At 40.8% G+C, this 22,762-nt stretch overlaps 1 protein-coding gene across 1 annotated transcript in view; it reads right to left on the bottom strand.

The window, feature by feature from the left end:
* The window catches only part of LOC309628513 (uncharacterized protein), a gene marked incomplete at its 5' end in the record, with an annotated part of 107,817 nt that overhangs the window by 53,846 nt on the left and 31,209 nt on the right, over positions 1 to 22,762 (bottom strand). The window contains one exon of the mRNA XM_082391606.1: positions 2,945 to 3,065. Within this exon, the coding sequence (XP_082247732.1) occupies positions 2,945 to 3,065 (121 nt within the window). The remainder of the gene's footprint in view (positions 1 to 2,944; positions 3,066 to 22,762) is intronic.

The following is a 22,762-nucleotide window of genomic DNA, read 5'->3' as shown; positions in this document are numbered from 1 at the left end:
GCTTTCTCTAATTTCACTTGCTCTTAGGTTTCCACATGCAGAAGTCCCACACTGGGCACTTCAGACCCGATTTCCTAGTGCAAAATGGCTGAGCCGACACCTCAGCTCGCGGGGCCCCGAGCAGACTCCTCGACATAGAGCCTGAGCTCCAGCCAACCCGGCCCTCGAGAGCTCCGCCCCGTCCCTCCCGCTGACGCTGACGGGATCCCTACACAGCAGCCCAGCCCACAGCCCGCGGGGGAGCGCACGCTATCACCTCTCCATTCTCTGATCAAAATATAAAGTTTTCCTTTGCTTCTGAACCAAACTCAGTCTCGATCTGTTGGCTCCAATGACACTGGGCAGGGGGACCCTTGTTGGGGCCCACTCTGGAGGATCAGTAACAGAAATTGAGAACATTGTAACTTCCATGAACAGGTGTGTGAGCCAAACTGTAATTAACATAGAGCAGTGTATAAGGCTCATGTAAAATAAGATGTTTCTAACAATTCCATTTGATATTTCCATCACTTTATTATAAGCAAGTTCTGTGGAGGGGTTTGTCTTATTTGTCAGGTCAACATTAGAGAAATGCAGTGATTTCTTTCCAAGGATGTACATCTAATAATCTTGGCTGAAGTTTCAATCTTGTTTTGAATGATTTTCCATTGAAAATGATACCTCTCTTTCAGCTCCCGGATTTCTGAGAAGTATAAAATCTTATAAGTTTTTATTCCCAAAAGGGAAACGTGGGAGGAGGGATAAATTAACAGTTTCGGATTAACACATACACACTGCTATGTATAAAATATATCATCAACAAGGAACTACTGTATAGCACACGGAAATATACTCAATATTTTGTAATAAGCTCTAAGGGGAAATAATCTGAAAAACAATAGATATCTATATCGACATCATCTATCAACTACCGATAAAATGGAACCTAAAGGAGGCTGATGGTGAGCACTTCTGACCCTGAAGACTTCAATCATCTAAAGTTCGGACTCTGCATATGGCCCAAGTTCCTTAATGAACATACATGTACCCGTAGCTTAAAAATTCTCAAGATTGGGGTTCGGGGAGACACTGATTTGTAAAAATCACTGGTGTTCTCCATACATGCACGGGACATTTCCTAAGGCTAAAACATGCCTGTGACACGCAGAAGATGGTACAAGGTTTGATCGAGAAGAGTTTGGAAAAGGCACCTCATCTCCCAATCTCCTGGTTGTCGGGTTCACCCCTCCAGCCTCTTTCCTAACAATCTCCTCACTTGGGGATATCAGCACCTTCAACATCCTGTTGCGCACAGTTTGGAATTAGTCCAGAGGATGAAACGGAAGGAGGAGAAACAATGAGAGACAAGCCCTAGATGTTCGGACAGGCACATGTCACTCTAATTTCCAATCAGGAAAAAGAATTAACCAAAGGCTTAGCCTGCCCCCGGAACCAGAGTAGGACCTGAAGCAGTCCTGCGGTATGCGGCCAGCTCCCAAAAAAGCGAGTTGATAAATGGAGCTCAGGGGCACTGCAATTCACAAAACTTCAGGGTTATAAATGATAAGCATTCTCCAAAAATATATTGAGGTAAGGCAACAAAGAGGATTTCAAAGCAAAGCAGAATTGCAGGAAACAGTTTTCAGGAGGTAGATTCGACTCGTCATTAAAGCACATGGAAAGCGGCAGAACGTCAACAATGATGCAGTTGGCTAAAAAGGGCGTATGCGCTTTTTCCTGAATATACTCAGGAAAAAGCGCATACGCCCTTTTTGGCCAACCAAGCAAGCAGGAAATGCAAATCAGCACTACAAAGAAGTCTCACTTCGAATCGGTCAAAAGGGACTTCCTGGAAAAGTATATAGCACAGAAATGCAGGACAGGCCATAGAGAAAAGGGAGCCTTGTTACTTGGGTGAGAGGGATGTGAAATGCCAATGACCACTATGGAGAAGTGTATAGTGTTTCCTAAAATATCTAAAAAACAGAGCTACGGAGCATATGGCACTTTCAGTCATGGGCGTATATACTCGGAAAACCAAAAATCGACAGGACACAAAACCCCAAGTTTAGGGCTGCTCTGTTTACAAGAACCTCGACTTCGGAACACCTTACATATCCCAGGAACGAGAAAAATGGATAAAGAAGTTGTGGTACTTATGTACAATGGAATATCACTCAGCCATAAAATCAATGTCATAAGGCTAGTAGCAGCATAATGAGTGGATTCAGGTACGATGATTCTAAGTGAAGTAAGTCACACAGAAAAAGAAATATATCATAAGACGTCACTTACAGAGGGAATGTAAAAATCGCTAGACATGAACTGAATTGCAAAACAGAACAGAGTCACACATTTAGCAAACACATTATGGCTGCTTAAGGGGAAAGGTGAGGTGGGGAGATGCATAAAACACGGGTTTGAAATTAGCACAGATACCGCTCCATGAACCAACTCTGTAATAGACAAGACCTACCTGTTGCTTCATGAACTGGACTCAACACCCCCTATTCACCGCAGAAGAATATATCTGACTAGTAAGAATCTTAAAACCTATGTATTTATATCTCTCTGTAAGTGAAACATGTGGGTGTAAATCGGCGTAAACACAGCAGTGAAAACCAGCTAAACCCCATTAAAAAAATAAATTACAAAAAAAAAAAAAAAACAAAGACACTGAAAGAGAGCGACATTCTTACAAAATTCGTTCAGGGGCTGTGATGCAACCTGGATTGACCACATCTAGACCCACAGATGGATGAGACATAAGGACGGATACCCTTGGGGATGAGAGGAGTGGTGAACCTGGGTGAGCAAATGCAGACCCTTTAAAGTAATACTGCGCGACACCCATTCCATGGGTCCCAAATCTCCAGGTTTAAGGGACTCTTCCTGCAGCGAAAACATGCATGGGAAACCCAGAGGATGGTACACCGTGTGATCGGGAAAGGTTTCTAACACGCACCTCGTTTTCCATCTCCTGGTGCACGGGCTCGCCATTCCAGCCGCTGTACTGACAATCTCCCCACCTGGAGAATCAGCACCTCTAACCTCCGGTTTCGTACAGTTTGCGATTTGTCCGCAGGCTGAAAGGGAAGAGGGGGAACCAATGAGAGACCAGCTCTAGGTGTTGGGGCAGGCACATGTCACTCTAATTTCCCATCAGGAAGAAGAATTAAGCACAGGCTCAGCCTGCGCCCTGGAACCAGAATAGAGCCTGAAGCAATCCTGCGGTTTTGCGGCCAGCTCGCAAAAAAGCAAGTTGAAAAATGGAGCTCAGGGGCACTGAAATTCACAAACCTGCAGAGTTATTATTGAGAAGTATCGTCCAAAAATATATTGAGGGAAGGCAACGAAGAGGGTTTGAAAGCAAGGCAGAATTGCAGGAAACAGATTTCAGGAGGTAGATTCAAATCGCCTTTAAAGCACATGAAAAGCGGCAAATCTTTGACAATGATGCTGTTGGCCAAAAAGAGCGTATGCGTATATTCAGGAAAAAAAGGATACGCCCTTTTTGGCCAACCAAGCAAGCGGGAAATGCAAATCAACACTACAAAGAACTCTCACTTCGCATTGGTCAAAAGGGCCATGATGATAAAACTGTAAAAACCAGAAATGCAGGACAAGCCATGGACAAAAGGGAGCCTTGTTACCCTGTTGTGTGGGATGTAAATTGCCCACAGCCACTCTGGAGAAGTGTATGGTGTGTCCTAAAACATCTAAAAAACACAGCTAGAGAGCATAGGGCACTTCCATTCATGGGCGTATAAATTGGGAAAACTAAAAATCAACAAGACACGGGCACCCCAAACTTTAGAGCTGCTCTGGTTACAAGAACTTCGACTTCGGTACACCTTAAATATCCCAGGAAAGTGAAAAATGGATAAAGAAGTTGTGGTACTTATGTACAATGGAATATCACTCAGCCATGAAGTCAATGTCATAAGGCTAGTAGCAGCATAATGAGTGGATTTAGGTACGATGATTCTAAGTGAAATAAGTCACACAGAAAAAGAAACTTATCGTAAGATATCACTTATAGGGGGAATGTAAAAATTGCTTCCCATAAACTGAATTACAAAACAGAACAGAGTTACACATTTAGAAAACACACTTATAGCTGCTAAGGGAGAAAGGTGGGGTCGGGTGATGCATAAACCAGGAGGTTGTTGCAGTTCACACAGATAATGTTCCATAAACAAAATAAGTAATCGACAAGACGTACTGTATAGCTGAAAGAACTGGACTCAGCACACTTTTGTCAGTGGAAAAGAATATATAAGACTGGTAAGAATCTGTAAAAGAATTTATTGATATCTCTCTTTATGTGAGTCAAGTGGATAGATGTAGAGCAGCAAGAAACACAGTATTGAAAATCAGCTATATCCCATTATAAAGTTAAATAACAAAAACAAAAAAAAGACATTGAGATAGAGAGATATTCTTACAAAATTTGTTCAGGGGCTGTGATGCAACCTGGACTGACCACATCTAGACACACAGCTGGATGGGACCTAACGCTCTACACTCGTGGATCTGAGAAGCTTGGAGAGAATGGAACAGCAAGTTTAGCCCTTTTAGAGTAATACTGCCTGATCCTCATTCCATGGGTCCCATATCTCCAGGTGCAGGGGACCCTTCCTACAACTAAAACATGCATGGCACATCCGGAGGATTGTACACCTTCTGATCGGGAAGAGTTTGGAAAAGTCACCTCATCTCCACGTCTCCTGGTATTCGGGTTCCACCCTCCAGCTCCTTTCCTTAGAGTCTCCCCACTTTGAGAAGGCAGCACACTCAACAGCCGGTTTTGCACAGCTTGGAATTTTCCGGGTGACGAAGGGGAATGGGGGGATGGAATGAGACACAAGCCCTAGATGTTTTGACAGGCATATGCCACTCTAGTTTCCTAATCTGGAAGAAGAATTTCCCTATCCTTCAGGTGCCCCAGTAACCGGAATAGGTCTGTAGAAATCCTGCCCCTTTGTGGCTGCTTCCCTAAACAACAAGTTGAAAACTGGTGCTCAGGGGCACTGCAATTCACAGACATGCAGGGTTGTAATTGACACCTCTAATGGAGTCATTTCTTCAGCCAAGTGTTCGAAAACGACTTGTAAGCAAGGCAGAATTGCAGGAAAGGGATTTCAAGAGGTAGTTTGCACTCGCCATTAAAGCACATGCAAAGCTGCTGAACATCGCCAATGATGCAGTTGGCCAAACAAACCGTATGCGTTATTCCTTAATGTATTCAGGAAAAACCCTTACTCCCTTTTTGGCCAACAAAACAGGCGGGCAATGCAAATCAATACTACAAAGAGCTATCACTTCGCACCAGTCAGAATGGCCAACCTCGCAAAGTGTAAAACCTGAAATGCAGGACAGGGCATGCAGAAAAGGGAACGCTGACAAGCTGATGGTGGGAATGTAAATTGCTAACAGCCACTCTGGAGAAGTGGATGGTGATTCCTTAAAAATCTAAAAAACAGAGCTTCAGAGCATATGGCACTTCCACTCCTGGGCCTGTATCTTGGAAAAAACATAAATTAACGGGACCCAGGCACTCCAACCTTTATGCAGCCCTGTTTACAAGAGCCTCTACTTGGAAGCTACATAAAAGTCCTTGGGAGGAAGAATGGATAAGGAAATTATGGTGCATATGTACAATGGAATATTACTCAGCCATGTAATGAATGAAATAAGGCCATTTGCAGCCACTTGGAAGGACCTAGATACATTCATACTAAGTGTCATAAATCAGACAATGATAAATATCATAAGATATTACTTAACAGTGGAATCTAAAAATTGATACAAAGCTACTATCCTACAACACAGAAACAGAGTCCCAGACTTAGAACACAAACTTATGGTTACCAAACTGGAAAGGTGTGTTGGCGGCATAAATCATGAGGTTGGAGTTAGTATATACATATTTACAGGGAGAAAACTTGTAATCAACATGGACCTGCTGTAGAGCACTTGGAACTCTTCTCAACACCCTTTAGTAACCTCAATGGGAAAATAATTCTAAAATGAATATATAGTCATCTCTGTATAAATGAGTCATGTTGGTGTACATCAAAAATGAACACAGCATGGTAAATCAACTATACTCCATTATAAATTTGAAATTAAATTACAGAAGAGAAAAATGACCACTAAATTCATTTAGTCGCGGTGAACGTGCTAGTGTCACATCCCTGGACACAGACCCAATTTGGTCCCAAGGCTGGACGGTTGTGGGCCTGAGGACCTCGGGAGGATACGCTAGCTAATTCACCCCCCTTGAACCTGTAGTACCTGGTCCCCTCTGCATGGGATCACAATCTCCAGATCTAAGTGTGCCCTCATACTACTAAACCAACCCTCTGACACCCAAAGGATGGTGGACTCTCTGGGCTGGATGACACTTGGAAAATCACCTGGTCTCAACGTATCCTGGTGTTTGTGTTCCGACCTCCAGACTCCTTCATTAGGGTCATCCCACTCTGCAAGACAGCACCCTCAACAGGTGATTTTGCAGGGGTTTGTGTTTGTTCGGGGGATGAAGGGCAAGGGGGAAGAAGGAATGGGACAGAAGCCCTTACATGTTTGGTCAGGCACATTCCACTCAATTAAAACCCAGGCAATTTAAAACCCAGGAACAGGACTTTCCCTACGTCTAAGGTTTTGTCAGTAACCAGATAGGGACAGTAGAAATCCTGCCGCCTTCTGTTTCCCATAACAACAACTCTAAAAACTGGACCTTATAGGCACTTCATATTCACAATGCCTGGGGAGCTGTAAATGACAACAGCCCTCAAAAAACGTCTTAGGGTAGGTAATCGAAATAGACTTCAAAACAATGCAAACTTTCAATAACCATTTTCAAGGGGTAAATTTTACTCACACTGTTCAAAAAAGAAAAAAAGAAAGCACATATGAAGATGCTCACCATTGCTTTCTGTTAGACAAATGCAAATCAGATGTACAAAGAAGTATCACCTGGAACCACTCAGAATAGCCATCATCACAATGTCTGCAAACACGAAATGCTTCAGATGGTGTGGGAAAAACAGAAACCTACTACTTATTATTATTTTTTTTAATCTGCGTTGGGTCTTCCTTGCTGCGCGCGGCTTTTCTCTAGTTGCAGCAAGCGGGGGCTACTCATCGTTGGGGTACGCAGCCTTTTCTTTGTGGTGGCTTCTCTTTTTGTGGAGCACAGGCTCTAGGCACACAGGTTTCAGTAGTTGTGGCACGTGAGCTCAGTAGTTGTGGCTCGTGGGCTCTAGAGCGCAGACTCAGTAGTTGTGGCTCACGGGCTTAGTTGCTCTGTGGCATGTGGGATCTTCCCGGGCCAGGGCTCGAACCTGTGTCCCCTGCACTGGCAGGCAGATTCTTAACCACTGTGCCACCAACACTACGCTATTGGTGGCAATGCCAATCGGTAACAGCCACTATGGAACACAGAATGGAGGTTACCAGAGCAAGGGGAGGCGGGAGGGATAAATTGGAAATTGGGATTGACATATACACACCACTATATATAAAAGAGATAACAAATAAGGGCCTACTGTATAGCCCAGGGAACTTTACTCAATACTCTGTAATGACCTGTATGGGAAAGGAATCCAAAAAAGATTGGATATATGTAAAACTCCTTCACTCTGCTGTGCAGCAGATAGTAACACAACATTGTAACTCAACTATACTCCAAAAAAATGAAATTGAAATGAAATGAAATAAAATAGAGCTACCAGATGATCCAGCAAGTTCACTCCTGTGTGCATATCTGGAGGAAAGCATAAATTGAAAAGACACATCTTCCCCAATGTTCACTGCAACACTCTTTACAATAGCGAAGACATGGAAGCAACCAAAATGTCCATCAACATATGAATATAGGTAAAGAATATGTGGTACATATATATAATGGAATATGACTCAGCCATAAAATAGAAGAAAATAATGCCAATTGCAGTAACATGGATGGACCTAGAGATGATTGTACTAAGTGAAGTAAGTCAGACAGAGTAAGACAAATATTGTATGATATCACTTCTAGGTGGAACCTAAAAATTGATACAAATGAACTAACTTACGAAACAGAGGCAGACTCACAGACTTGGAAAACAAACTTATGGTTACCAAAGGCGAAAGGTGGGGGGTAGGGATAAATCAGGAACTTGGGGTAAACATACGAATACTACTATATATAACATAGATAAGCAACAAGGACCTACTGTATAGTACAGGGAACTCTACTCAATATTCTGGGAGTACCCTTATCAGAAAAGAATCTGAAAAAGAATGAATATATGCATATGTGTAACTGAATCACTTGCTGTGCAGCTGAAATGAACACAACATTGTAAATCAACTATACTCCAATAAAATTTAAATTACAAAATAAAGAAAATCACCTATATGTCAAAAGAAAAAAAAGAATTCCCATATATTTTTATGGCTTGATAGCTTACTTTTTTAGTGCCCAATATTATTCCATTCCCAGAATATATTAATACTATATCATTTCATTCACCTATTGGAGGACACCTTAGTTTCATTCACATTTTGGCAATATTGAATTAGGTGCTATAAATATCCATATGCAGGTTTTCGACTGGAAGTATGTTTTAAACTACTTTCAGTAAATATCCATGAGAACACTTGCCGGATTGTACACTAAGGGAATGTTCAATATTATAGCAAGTGTCACTCAGACTACCAAAGTAGCTGTATTATTTTTCATTTCCACCAATAACAAATGACATTTTCTATTGTTCCACATCCCCTACAGAATTTGTTCTTGTCATTGTTCACATTTTAGCCATTCTAAGTGTTACATAGTGGTATGTAATTGTATTTTTAAATTGCTTTTTCATGGCAGCATGTAATCTGGATTATTCTTCTGTATACTTATATGCATAGTGTCTACTTTCTTTGGTGAGGTGTCCATAAAGTATATTGGTCCATATTTTATTTAGGCTGCTTTCATTTTTTTCTACCCAATCTGTATTTGTTTTATTTATTTTTGTGCCTTATTGCATTAGCAAGGACTTGGAGTAAAATATGGAAAAGGAGTCATGAAAGGGGACATCCTTGTTTTTACCTGAACTTAGTGGAAAAGCTTCATGTTTTTGACCATTAATCATGATGTAAGATATAAGTTTCCTGTAGATCTTTGTTATCAACTTGAGAAAGTGCCAGTCTATTTCTTTAACTGAGAGTTTTTATGAAGAATGGGTGTTAGATTTTTTTGAAGGTCTTCTGAATGTATTGATATGCTAATGATTGTCTTTAGGGTGTTGATATGATGGATATAATTATTTGATTTTAGAATGTTGAACCAACCTTGCATACCTGGGATTATTCCCTCTCATTCATGATATAAAATTCTCTCAAAATATTGTTGGATTTGATTTGTTAATATTTTGTTGAGGATTTTTGCATTGATGTTCCTGAGAGATATTGGTCAGTTTTCTTTACTATTCATATGTTCCTCTAAGTTTGGATGTTGTGGATTTAGTGTCAGACATTCATTTGGGAAGATTCTCGGTCATTTTTAAAAAATATTTTCTTTTCTTCGTTATCTTTATTCTCCTCCTGCTATACCCGTTACGTATAGGTCACAGCATTTTTCATTGTTCCACAATTATTGATTACTCTGTTCTGTTGATTCCTTTCCTGCCCATTTTCTCTTTTCTTTTGAGATTTAAAGGTTTCTCTTGATATGTCTTCAAGCTCACAGATATTTCTCCTCAGCCAGCTCTTTGACTGCTAAAGCAAAATACAAGAGACTTGGTATTTTATAAACAACAGAATATTTTTGTTTTCTCATAATTGCTGAGGCTGAAAAGTTCAAGAACAAGTTACCAGGGGCTTCCCTGGTGGTGCAGGGGTTACGAATCTGCCTACCAATAAAGGGGACACGGGTTTGAGTCCTGGTCCGGGAAGATCCCACGTGCCATGGAACAACTAAGCCCGTGCAACACAAATACTGGGCCTGTGCTCTAGAGCCCACAGGACACAACTACTGAGCCCGTGTGCCACAACTACTGAAACCCGCACGCCTAGAGCCTGTGCTCCGCAACAAGAGAAGCCACCCAATGAGAAGCCCGCGCACCACAACAAAGACCCAACGCAGCCAAAAAATTAATTAATTAATTAATTAATTTTTAAAATTTTTTTAAAAAAAGAACAAGTTGCCAGCTGACTTAGTGTCTGGTGAGGGACCAATTTCTGGTTCATAATGTGGGTCTTCTCGCTCGGCAATGAAATCATGTAATGGGCATAAGATCTTCTGTGTGCTACATTTATTAGGTCACTAATTCCATGTTTGAGGTCTCTGGCCTCATGACCTAATCACCTCCCAAAAGCCCCACCTCCTAATACCATCAACATGGGAGCTGGGTTCCAAAATTTTTAAATTAGAGGTACAAAATGTTTACACCATAACAGGGACCACAGAGTTAACTGATTTTTCCGTTCATGTTAAAGGTTTGCACATTTATATTTATTATATAACCCCAAAACCCTTGTTTCTTTTTTAAGATTCTTTTCCCATAAACGTCAGTACAGACCATTGAGTAGAGTTCCCTGTGCTATAAAGCAGGTCCTTATCAATACTTACCTATTTTATATATAGTAGTGTGTATATGTCAGTCCCAGTCTCCCAATTTATCCCTTCCCCACTTATCCCCTGGTAACCATACGTTTGTTTTCTATATCCATGACTCTATTTCTGTTGTGTAAATAAGTTCATTTGTACCTTTTTTTTCTTTTTTAGATTCGTCATATAAGCAATATCATATGATATCTGTCTTTCTGTGTCTGACTTGCTTCACTCAGTATAACAATCTCTAGGTCCATCCGTGCTGCTACAAAACCCTTTATTGTTAAGGATAACTCTCAATGTTTTCCAGTATCATCAGCAATTCTTTCTGGCAGACACGTGATAACACCTTTTAAACAGGGATATTGAGACCAAGGCTCCTGACCTGCAAACAAACAAAACATCATTCATATAGTGAAAACTTTGCACGCCAAAGGATGAAAGCACTTGGTCTAAATCCCTTTGCACCCACTGCTGACAGAGGGCAGAGGAGTTTGACTCACTAATCTTCCTTATGTGCACTTCTTCCTAATGGGTTATTCCATCTAAAACTTACAAGAAGCGGGAATGCATCATGGGACACACCAATCTCTACTACAGATTCTGAAGCAGCATAAAAAAAACAAAAACATAAACAAACACATGATGAATCCATCCAAAGGGTTCTGTCCACATTGTTACAATAGTTTCCCTCACACTGTGAACCCTTTTCAAACCCTATCACTTGAACCTATTTTTATTTTTTTCAACAAAAATAATGTTAATCTGCAGTCACACGCTCCAGTAATATTACACTATCCCTTGTGCAAGTATGTAGGGATTTGAGGAGCTATGGGAGGCTATCATGAGAGGTTGCCTAGAGTAATTAGGACATTTCATTTAATGTTGGCTCTTCTCCCTAAGATGTCTGCTGTCCTCTTCTTTTTGTAGCTACTAGCATTGAGAAAGTGACTAAGATAAGGCCCTGCTCTTTTACTGCCCATGAATGCAGCTGCGATTAACCCCACAGACCTTGGTGCTTCCAGAATCCCCTGAACCTACTGACCCTTCATGCATGGCATGACATAGATAAGGATGGTGACGTGTATACTTGTATAGAGCATGCTATAAAATTTTCGACTCTTCCCTTCCTCATAATTCCAAAGAATAGATTTCTTTGGATTTCTGCTTAATGCTACTGGAATTGGTACGTAAGTTGAGGGAGGTATCAGGGCACACCAAAAGAGAGGATAACTGCACAGAAAATACAAGCAGGTACATTTCTGTGTAGTTTCAAGCAGCTTATTTGCTATATCAATCATGGTGACATGTTGGCCCTTCCTCTTTCTACTAGTAGTACAACAAACGTAAAGGATATTTAGGCTGCTTGTTTTATCCCCACCTCTCACAATTGATCTGCATTCACATATAGGACAATGAAGGGCCCTTTCTACCATCTTAACCAATACTAGAGAACTAGAAAATGTCCAGATTTTTCTGGGGATTATTTTCGTATTCCCCAATCAGGCCCATGAAGGAATCTTACCTATTGTGTTTAATGAAGTCATATCTCTGACGGCATCCCATCATCAACAAAACTGGAAAGAAATTTGAAGGGTCTTAGATTTTACCTTATTTGAAATTCCAATATTTTAGCCTGACACGTTTTTGGATTTTAGAAAAACATAAATGAGACAAAAAATCATTTTTATGACACAAAACGACAGCAACAGTTTTATATTTTTATCTGTTCCACTGGCACACAAAGGTCTCATGGGGTTATGTAAAGCAGTCCTGTTGGGTGCTGTGCATGGTGCAAGTATGGATTAAAGCTTAGGACTCTTAAGGTTCAGTCACCTGAAACTTTTAAATTAGGTTGCACGCAATCCTGTCCAACATTTGAACAGAGCAAGACACTGTCTTTATTTTATTTGTCAGGTAATTAATCTGTCTTTTGTCCCAAGGAGAGAAACAACTGGCATCTTCCATCAATGTGTTGTACAAAAATCTTTGAACAGAGAGTGCAAGCAGAGGCTGATACAAGATGTGAAAAAAAAAGGAGGCCCTTGTGGCATTTTCTCCTAACTTATTGCAATCTCCCATTTAAAATGTGGGAATAATCAATCTTCTGAGGAAAAAGTCCCAAGGAAGGTTTTTGCTTCTGTGGAATAATGGGATTGCTAAAGATTTCAGGAGGCAAGACGAATTAGTGAGAATGACCACGAGAAATCAGAGAAAAGTCAGATCCATGGATGAAGTGATGTTTACCTCTGTGAATCAATGAGAAGTAGGAGCAAATGAAAAGAAAGCTGAATACAACATTTTCTGAATAAATGTAACCTTTCAGCTGTCATAGAAAAATTAATACTCACTATGATACAACATATTTAGGTTACAAAGGTAACTTAAATTTAAAGCTTAATAATTGGATTTATTGAAGAAATGAAAACATATTTGTGGTTTAGAATAAATAATGTGTTCTTCTACAGATAAGAAGACTACATAAATAAAAAGAAATAAGACTAAATAAATAAAGAGGAAAATGACAAATTAGATGTTATTAACATTAAAAACTGACACTCATCTAAAGAAAGAGAAGGAGAGACAGAGAGAAGAACTCATATCAAGCATATATTAAAAACTCCTAAATAAGAAGTCTTCAGATGTTAAAAAAAAAGAAGTCTTCAATAAGAAGATAATGTAATAGCAAAAATGGGGAAAATATACCAAAAGATATTTCAAAAAAGAGAGTACAGAATGTTGAGTAAACATATCAAAAGATGCTTGGCTTCTTAGTAGTCAATCAAATGCAAAAAAGTGATACCTGGAATTATCACTCACCAACCAGAAAGTTCAAATGAAAATGACAGGTATTATCAAGTTTGACAAGAATGTGTATAATCCTTGAATCTCATTCACTGCTGCTGAGGATGAAAAATCATACAAATGTTTTGAATATGTTTAGAAATATCTAAAAAGATAAACACATGAAAGCTATGACTCAAAAATTTTACTACTACATGTATACTGAACAATAATTTACACACACACCAACAAAGCTCAAGTTCTAGAATTTATATACCAGTGCTATTCTCAATAGACACAAACTGAAAATCACTCATATTGTAATACATATTGGAATAAATTAATTAATAGTTAAATATTTACACTATGGAATCCTATGCAACAGTGGCAATGCATGATCACAACAACAGGCAACCATATAGGCATATTCACAAACAACATAAAATAAAAAAGCCCAATCCAAAAGTGATTTTACTGTGCCATAACATTTATATAAAATACAAGATACAGGTAAAGTGATCTTTTTGTTAGATACCAGAACAATATTAAACCTTAAGAGGAGTCACTAGAATGGGACCAGGGGGCCTCTGAGTATCTGGTAATTTTCTGTGTCTTTATCTAGAAGCTATGTATAGAGTGTATTCAGATTCTGAATTTTCTGAAACTTGTCATTTCCTTACAAACCATGTATGTTTTTAGCTGTTTTTTATACATAACAAAAAGTAAAAAAGATAGACTAGGGGAGGTAATTATATTAGCACGTTAATATCCATGCTTTTCAAGGTGGAAGTGAAAGGTATTAAACACTTGACATTGTGATTACTTCTTAAAAGTAAGGTGAAAATTTGAGATTAATAAATAAGACATACTTCTTCATATATAATCCTCAAAGAGGAGGGGTAGAAAGGAGTATTATTTTTTTTATTTAATACAGAATCGTTAAGATAGAAAACAATGAAAACAGACTAGGTTTAAAAAAGAGCACACTGGACTTCCCTGGTGGCACAGTGGGTAAGAATTTGCCTGCCAATGCAGGGGACAGGGGTTCAATCCCTGGACAGGGGTTCAATAAAACACTTACCAGCTGACGATCTCACATGCCGCAGAGCAACTAAGCCCGTGTGCCACAACTACTGAGCCTGTGCTCTAGAGCCTGCAAGCAACAACTATTGAGCCTGCATGACACAACTACTGAAGCCCATGCACCTAGAGCCCATACTCCACAACAAGAGAAACCACTGCAAGGAGAAGCCCGTGCACCACAACAATGAGTAACCCCTGCTTGACACAACTAGAGAAACCCTGTGCAGCAACGAAGACCCAACGCAACCAAAAATAAATAAAATTAAATCTTTTGACTTCTGAGATAACTCACTCATGCGGCTGTAGGTAAGAGGCCTCAGCTCCTTGCCACATGGATCTCTCCTTAGGGCTGCTTGAGTGTCCTCATGACATGGCAGCTGGCTTACCCCAGGATGAGTGATCTAGCAGAAACCAAAGCAGAAGCTGCAATGTCTTTTATAACTTTGGAAGCTGCACTTTGTCATTTCTGCAATTTCTTATTGGTTAAACAGTCAGCCCTTTTCAAGTGCAAGGAGCCACACAGGTACATGAAGCCTGGGAGATAATTAGGGGATAATTGGAGGCTGGCTACCAAAGTGGCTGACTAGCCAAAGACTGAATTTTGTTTTCTTCACTTCTGGAGAGAAAATGGTCAGGGAATCTCATTGGTGGTCTTTGAGATGTACCAAAGCTACCTCTTGCCCTCACCCCCAGCCTTGTGGCTGACAGGGTCTTGGTGCTCCGGCCGTGGGTCAAGCCTGTGCCTCTGAGGTGGGAGAGCCGAGTTCAGGACATTGGTGTACCAGAGACCTCCGGCACCTTGTAATATCAAATGGCGAAAGCTCTCCCAGAGATATCTGTCTCAACGTTAAGACCCAGCTCCACTCAGAGACCAGCAAGATCCAGTGCTGGACATCCCATGCCAAACAACTAGCAAGACAGGAATGCAGGTCCACCCATTAGCAGAGAGGCTGCCTAAAATCATAATAAGGTCACAGACACCCCAAAACACACCACTGGATGTGGACCTGTCCACCAGAAAGACAAGATCCAGACACACCCACCAGAACACAGGCACCAGTCCCCTCCACCAGAAAGCCTACACAACCCACTGAACCCACCTTAGCCACTGGGGGCAGACACCAAAAACAACGGGAACTACGAATCTGCAGCCTGCGAAAAGGAGACCCCAAACACAGTCCCCAAAGCCAAATGAGAAGACAGAGAAACACACAGCAGATGAAGGAGCAAGGTAAAAACCCACCAGACAAAACAAATGTAGAGGAAATAGGCAGTCTACCTGAAAAAGAATTCAGAGTAATGATAGTAAAGATGATCCCAAATCTTGGAACTGGAATGGAGAATAGACAAGACACGTTTAACGAGGACCTAGAAGAACTAAAGAGCAAACAAACAATGATGAACAACACAATAAATGGAATTAAAAATTCTCTAGAAGGAAACAATAGCAGAATAACTGAGGCAGAAGAATGGATAAATGACCTGGACGATAAAATAGTGGAAATGACTACTGCAGAGCAGAATGAAGAAAAAAGAATGAAAAGAATTGAGGACAATCTGAGACACCTCTGGGACAACATTAAATGCACCAACATTTGAATATTGGGGTCCCAGAAGTAGAAGAGAAACAGAAAGAGACAGAGAAAATATTTGAAAAGATTATAGTTGAAAACTTCCCTAATATGGGAAAGGAAATCGTTAATCAGGTCCACGAAGTGCAGAGAGTCCCATACAAGATAAAACCAAGGAGAAACATGCCAAAACATATACTAATCAAACTATCAAAAATTAAATACAAAGAAAAAATATTAAAAGCAGCAAGGGACAAACAACAAATAACATACAAGGGAATCCCCATAAGGTTAACAGCTGATCTTTAGCAGAAACTCTGCAAGCCAGAAGGGACTGGCAGGACATATTTAAAGTGATGAAAGGGGAAGAGCTACAACCAAGATTACTCGACCCAGCAAGGATCTCATTCAGATTCGACAGAGAAATTAAAACCTTTACAGACAAGCAAAAGCTAAGAGAATTCAGCACCACCAAACCAGCTTTACAACAAATGCTAAAGGAACTTCTCTAGGCAGGAAACACAAGAGAAGGAAAAGACCTACAATAACAAACCCAAAACAATTAAGAAACTGGTAATAAGAACATACATATCAATAATTACCTTAAGTGTAAATGGATTAAATGCTCCAACCAAAAGACATAGACTGGCTGAATGGATCCGAAAACACGACCGGTATATATGCTGTCTACAAGAGACCCACTTCAGACCTAGGGACACATACAGACTGAAAGTTAGGGGATGGAATAAGATATTCCATGCAAATGGAAATCAAAAGAAAGCTAGAGTAGCAATTCTCATATCAGACAAAATAGACTTTAAAATAAAGACTATTACAGGAGACAAAGAAGGACACTACATAATGATCAAGGGATCAATCCAAGAAGAAGATATAACAATTGTACATATTTATGAACCCAACATAGGAGCACCTCAATACATAAGGCAAATGCTAACAGCCATAAAAGGGGAAATCGACAGTAACACAATCATAGTAGGGGACCTTAGCACCCCTCTTTCCCCAATGAACAGATCATCCAAAATGAAAATAAATAAGGAAACACAAGCTTTAAATGATACATTAAACAAGATGGACTTAATTGATATTTATAGGACATTCCATCCAAGAACAACAGAATACACTTTTTCTCAGGTGCTCGTGGAACATTCTCCAGGATAGATCATATCTTGGGTCACAAATCAAGCCTTGGTGAATTTAAGAAAATTGAAATCATATCAAGTATCTTTTCCGACCACAACGCTATGAGACTAGATATCAATTACAGGAAAAAATCTGTAAAAAAAAAATACAGGGGGGAGGAGAGAAGATGGCGGAAGAGTAAGATGCGGAGCTCACCTTCCTTCCCACAGATACAGTAGAAATACATCTACACGTGGAACTGCTCCTACAGAACACCCACTGAATGCTGGCAGAAAACATCCGACCTCCAAAAAGGCAAGAAACTCCCCCCGTACTTGGGTAGGGCAAAAGAAAAAAGAAATAACAGAGACAAAAGAATAGGGACGGCACCTGCACCAGTGGGAGGGAGCTGTGAAGGAGGAAAGATTTCCATGCACTAGGAAGGCCCTTCCCAGGCAGAGACTGCGGGTGGCGGAGGGGGGAAGCTTCGGAGCCACGGGGGAGAGCGCAGCCACAGGGGTGCGGAGGGCAAAGCGGAGAGGTTCCCGCACGGAGGAGCAGTGCCGACCAGCACTCACCAGCCCGAGAGGCTTGTCTGCTCAGCCACCGGGGCGGGCGGGGCTGGGAGCTGAGGCTCTGGCTTCGGTCGGATCGCAGGGAGAGAACTGGGGTTGGCGGCGAGAACACAGCCTGAAGGGGTTAGCGCACCACAGCTAGCCGGGAGGGAGTCCGGGAAAAAGTCTGCAGCTGCCGAAGAGGCAAGAGACTTTTTCTTGCCTCTTTGTTTCGCGGCGCGCAAGGAGAGGGGATTCAGAGCGCCGCCTAAATGAACTCCAGAGACTGGCGCGAGCCGCGGCGATCAGCGCGGACCCCAGAGATGGGCATGAGATGCTGGGGCTGCTGCAGCCGCCTCCAAAAAGCCTGTGTGTGAGCACAGGTCACTCTCCACACCGCCCCTCCCGGTAGCCTGTGCAGCCCGCCACTGCCAGTGTCCCGTGATCCGGGGACAACTTCCCCGGGAGAACGCACTGCACGCCTCAGGCTGGTGCAATGTCACGCCTGCCTCTGCCGCCACAGGCTCGCCCCGCCTCCTCTGTACCCCTCACTCCCCGCAGCCTGAGTGAGCCAGAGCCCCCGAAGCAGCTGCTCCTTTAACCCCGTCCTGTCTGGGCGGGGAATAGACGCCCTCAGGCGACCTACACGCAGAGGCGGGTCCAAATCCAAAGCTGAACACCAGGAGCTGTGCGAACAGAGAAGAGAATGGGAAATCTCTCCCAGCAGCCTCAGAAGCAGCGGATTAAAACTCCACAAACAACTTGATGTGCCTGCATCTGTTGAATACCTGAATAGACAACGAATCATCCCAAATTCAGGAGGTGGACTTTGGGAGCAGGATATATTAATTTTTCCCCTTTTCCTTTTTTTTGTGAGTGTATATGTATATGCTTCTGGGTGAGATTTTGTCTGTATAGCTTTGCTTTATAATAGCTTTATTTTACTTCACTATATTATAGCCTCTTTCTTTCTTTCTTTCTTTCTTTCTATTATTTTCTCCCTTTTACTCTGAGCCGTGTGGACGAAAGGCTCTTGGTGCTCCAGCCAGGAATCAGGGCCGTGCCTCTGAGGTGGGAGAGCCAACTTCAGGACACTGGTCCACAAGAGACCTCCCAGCTCCACGTAATACCAAACGGCGAAAATCTCTCAGAGATCTCCATCTCAACATCAAGACCCAGCTTCACTCAACAACCAGCAAGCTACATTGCTGGACACCCTATGCCAAACAACTAGCAAGACAGGAACACAGTCCCATCCATTAGCAGAGAGGCTGCCTAAAATCATAATAAGGCCACAGACACCCCAATATACACCACCAGACGTGGACGTGCCCACCAGAAAGACAAGATCCAGCCTCATCCACCAGAGCTCAGGCACTAGTTCCCTCCACCAGGAAGCCTACACAACCCACTGAACCAACCTTAGCCACTGGGGACAGATACCAAAAACAACGGGAACTACGAACCTGCAGCCTGTGAAAAGGAGACCCCAAACACAGTAAGATAAGCAAAATGAGACGACAGAAAAACACACAGCAGATGAAGGAGCAGGGTCAAAACACACCAGACTTAACAAATGAAGAGGAAATAGGTAGTCTACCTGAAAAAGAACTCAGAATAATGATAGTAAGGATGATCCAAAATCTTGGAAATAGAATAGACAAAATGCAAGAAACATTTAACAAGGACATAGAAGAACTAAAGAGGAACCAAGCAATGATGAAAAACACAATAAATGAAATTAAAAATACTCTAGATGGGATCAATAGCAGAATAACTGAGGCAGAAGAAAGGATAAGTGACCTGGAAGATAAAATGGTGGAAATAACTACTGCAGAGCAGGATAAAGAAAAAAGAATGAAAAGAACTGAGGACAGTCTCAGAGACCTCTGGGACAACATTAAATGCACCAACATTCGAATTATAGGGGTCCCAGAAGAAGAAGAGAAAAAGAAAGGGACTGAGAAAATATTTGAAGAGATTATAGTTGAAAACTTCCCTAATATGGGAAAGGAAATAGTTAATCAAATCCTGGAAGCACAGCGAGTCCCATACAGGATAAACCCAAGGAGAAACACGCCAAGACACATATTAATCAAACTGTCAAAAATTAAATATAAGGAAAACATATTAAAGGCAGCAAGGGAAAAACAACAAATAACACACAAGGGAATCCCCATAAGGTTAACATCTGATCTTTCCGCAGAAACTCTGCAAGCCAGAAGGGAGTGGCAGGATATACTTAAAGTGATGAAGGAGAAAAACCTACAACCAAGATTACTCTACCCAGCAAGGATCTCATTCAGATGTGATGGAGAAATTAAAACCTTTACAGACAAGCAAAAGCTGAGAGAGTTCAGCAACCACCAAACCAGCTTTACAACAAATGCTAAAGGAACTTCTCTAGGCAAGAAACACAAGAGAAGGAAAACACCTACAATAACAAACCCAAAACATTTAAGAAAATGGGAATAGGAACATACATATCGATAATTACCTTGCATGTAAATGGATTAAATGCTCCCACCAAAAGACACAGGCTGGCTGAATGGATACAAAAACAAGACCCATATATATGCTGTCTACAAGAGACCCACTTCAGACCTAGAGACACATACAGACTGAAAGTCAGGGGATGGAAAAAGATATTCCATGCAAATGGAAATCAAAAGAAAGTTGGAGTAGCAATTCTCATATCAGACAAAATAGACTTTAAAATAAAGACTATTACAAGAGACAAAGAAGGACACTATATAATGATCAAGGGATCGATCCAAGAGGAAGGTATAACAATTGTAAATATTTATGCACCCAACATAGGAGCACCTCAATACATAAGGCAAATACTAACAGCCATAAAAGGGGAAATCGACAGCAACACAATCATAGTAGGGGACTTTAACACCCCACTTTCACCAATGGACAGATCATCCAAAATGAAAATAAATAAGGACACACAAGCTTTAAATGATACATTAAACAAGATGGACTTAATTGATATTTATAGGACATTCCACCCAAAAACAACAGAATACACATTTTTCTCAAGTGCTCATGGAACATTCTCCAGGATAGATCATATCTTGGGTCACAACTCAAGCCTTGGTAAATTTAAGAAAATTGAAATCGTATCAAGTATCTTTTCCGACCACAACGCTATGAGACTAGATATCAATTACAGGAAAAGATCTGTAAAAAATACAAACACATGGAGGCTACACAATACACTACTTAATAACGAAGTGATCACTGAAGAAATCAAAGGGCAAATCAAAAAATACCTAGAAACAAATGACAATGGAGATACGACGACCCAAAACCTATGGGACGCAGCAAAAGCAGCGCTAAGAGGGAAGTTTATAGCAATACAAGCCTACCTCAAGAAACAGGAAACATCTCGAATAAACAACCTAACCTTGCACCTAAAGCAATTAGAGAAAGAAGAACAAAAAAACCCCAAAGCCAGCAGAAGGAAAGAAATTATAAAGATCAGGTCAGAAATAAATGAAAAAGAAATGAAGGAAACAACAGCAAAAATCAATGAAACTAAAAGCTGGCTCTTTGAGAAGATAAACAAAATTGATAAACCATTAGCCAGACTCATCAAGAAAAAAAGGGAGAAGACTCAGATCAATAGAATTAGAAATGAAAAAGGAGAAGTAACCACTGACACTGCAGAAATACAAAAGATCATGAGAGATTACTACAAGCAACTCTATGCCAATAAAATGGACAACCTGGAAGAAATGGACAGATTCTTAGAAATGCACAACCTGCGGAGACTGAAGCAGGAAGAAATAGAAAATATGAACAGACCAATCACAAGCACTGAAATTGAAACTGTGATTAAAAACCTTCCAACAAACAGAAGCCCAGGACCAGATGGCTTCACAGGTGAATTCTATCAAACATTTAGAGAAGAGCTAACACCTATCCTTCTCAAACTCTTCCAAAATATTGCAGAGGGAGGAACACTCCCAAATTCATTCTACGAGGCCACCATCACCCTGATACCAAAATCAGACAAAGATGTCACAAAGAAAGAAAACTACAGGCCAATATCACTGATGAACATAGATGCAAAAATCCACAGCAAAATACTAGCAAACAGAATCCAACAGCGCATTAAAATGATCATACACCATGATCAAGGGGGGTTTATCCCAGGGATGCAAGGATTCTTCAATACATGCAAATCAATGTGATACACCATATTAAAAAACTGAAGGATAAAAACCATATGGTCATCTCAATAGATGCAGAAAATGCTTTTGACAATATTAAACACCCATGTATGATAAAAAACCCTCCAGAAAGTAGACATAGAGGGAACTTTCCTCAACATAATAAAGGCCATATATGACAAACCCACAGCCAACATCGTTCTCAAGGGTGAAAAAGTGAAACCATTTCCACCAAGATCAGGAACAAGACAAGGTTGCCCACTCTCACCACTATTATTCAACACACTTTTGGAATTTTTAGCTACAGCAATCAGAGAAGAAAAAGAAATCAAAAGGAATCCGAATCAGAAAAAAAGAAGTTAAGCTCTCACTGTTTGCAGATGACATGATACTATACATAGAGAATCCTAAAGATGCTACCGGAAACCTACTAGAGTTAATCAATGAATCTGGTAAGGTTGCAGGATACAAAATTAATGTACAGATATCTCTTTCATTCCCATACACTAAAGATAAAAAATCTGAAAGACAAATTAAGGAAACACTCCCATTTACCACTACAACAAAAAGAATAAAATACCTAGGAATAAACCTACCTAAGGAGACTAAAGACGTTTACTCAACAAACTATAAGACACTGATGGAAGAAATCAACGATGACACAAACAGATAGAGAGATATACCATGTTCCTGGATTGGAAGAATCAACATTGTGAAAATGACTCTACTACCCAAAGCAATCTACGGATTCAATGCAATCCCTATCAAACTACCACTGGCATTTTTCACAGAACTAGAACAAAAAATTTCACAATTTGCATGGAAACACAAAAGACTCCGAACAGCCAAAGCAATCTTGAAAAGAAAAAC

The sequence above is a fragment of the Balaenoptera borealis genome (genome assembly GCF_965194805.1).
Source record: "Balaenoptera borealis genome assembly, chromosome: 4".
In the NCBI taxonomy this organism is placed as follows: Eukaryota; Metazoa; Chordata; class Mammalia; order Artiodactyla; family Balaenopteridae; genus Balaenoptera; species Balaenoptera borealis.
This window is presented reverse-complemented; position numbering and strand designations above follow the sequence as displayed.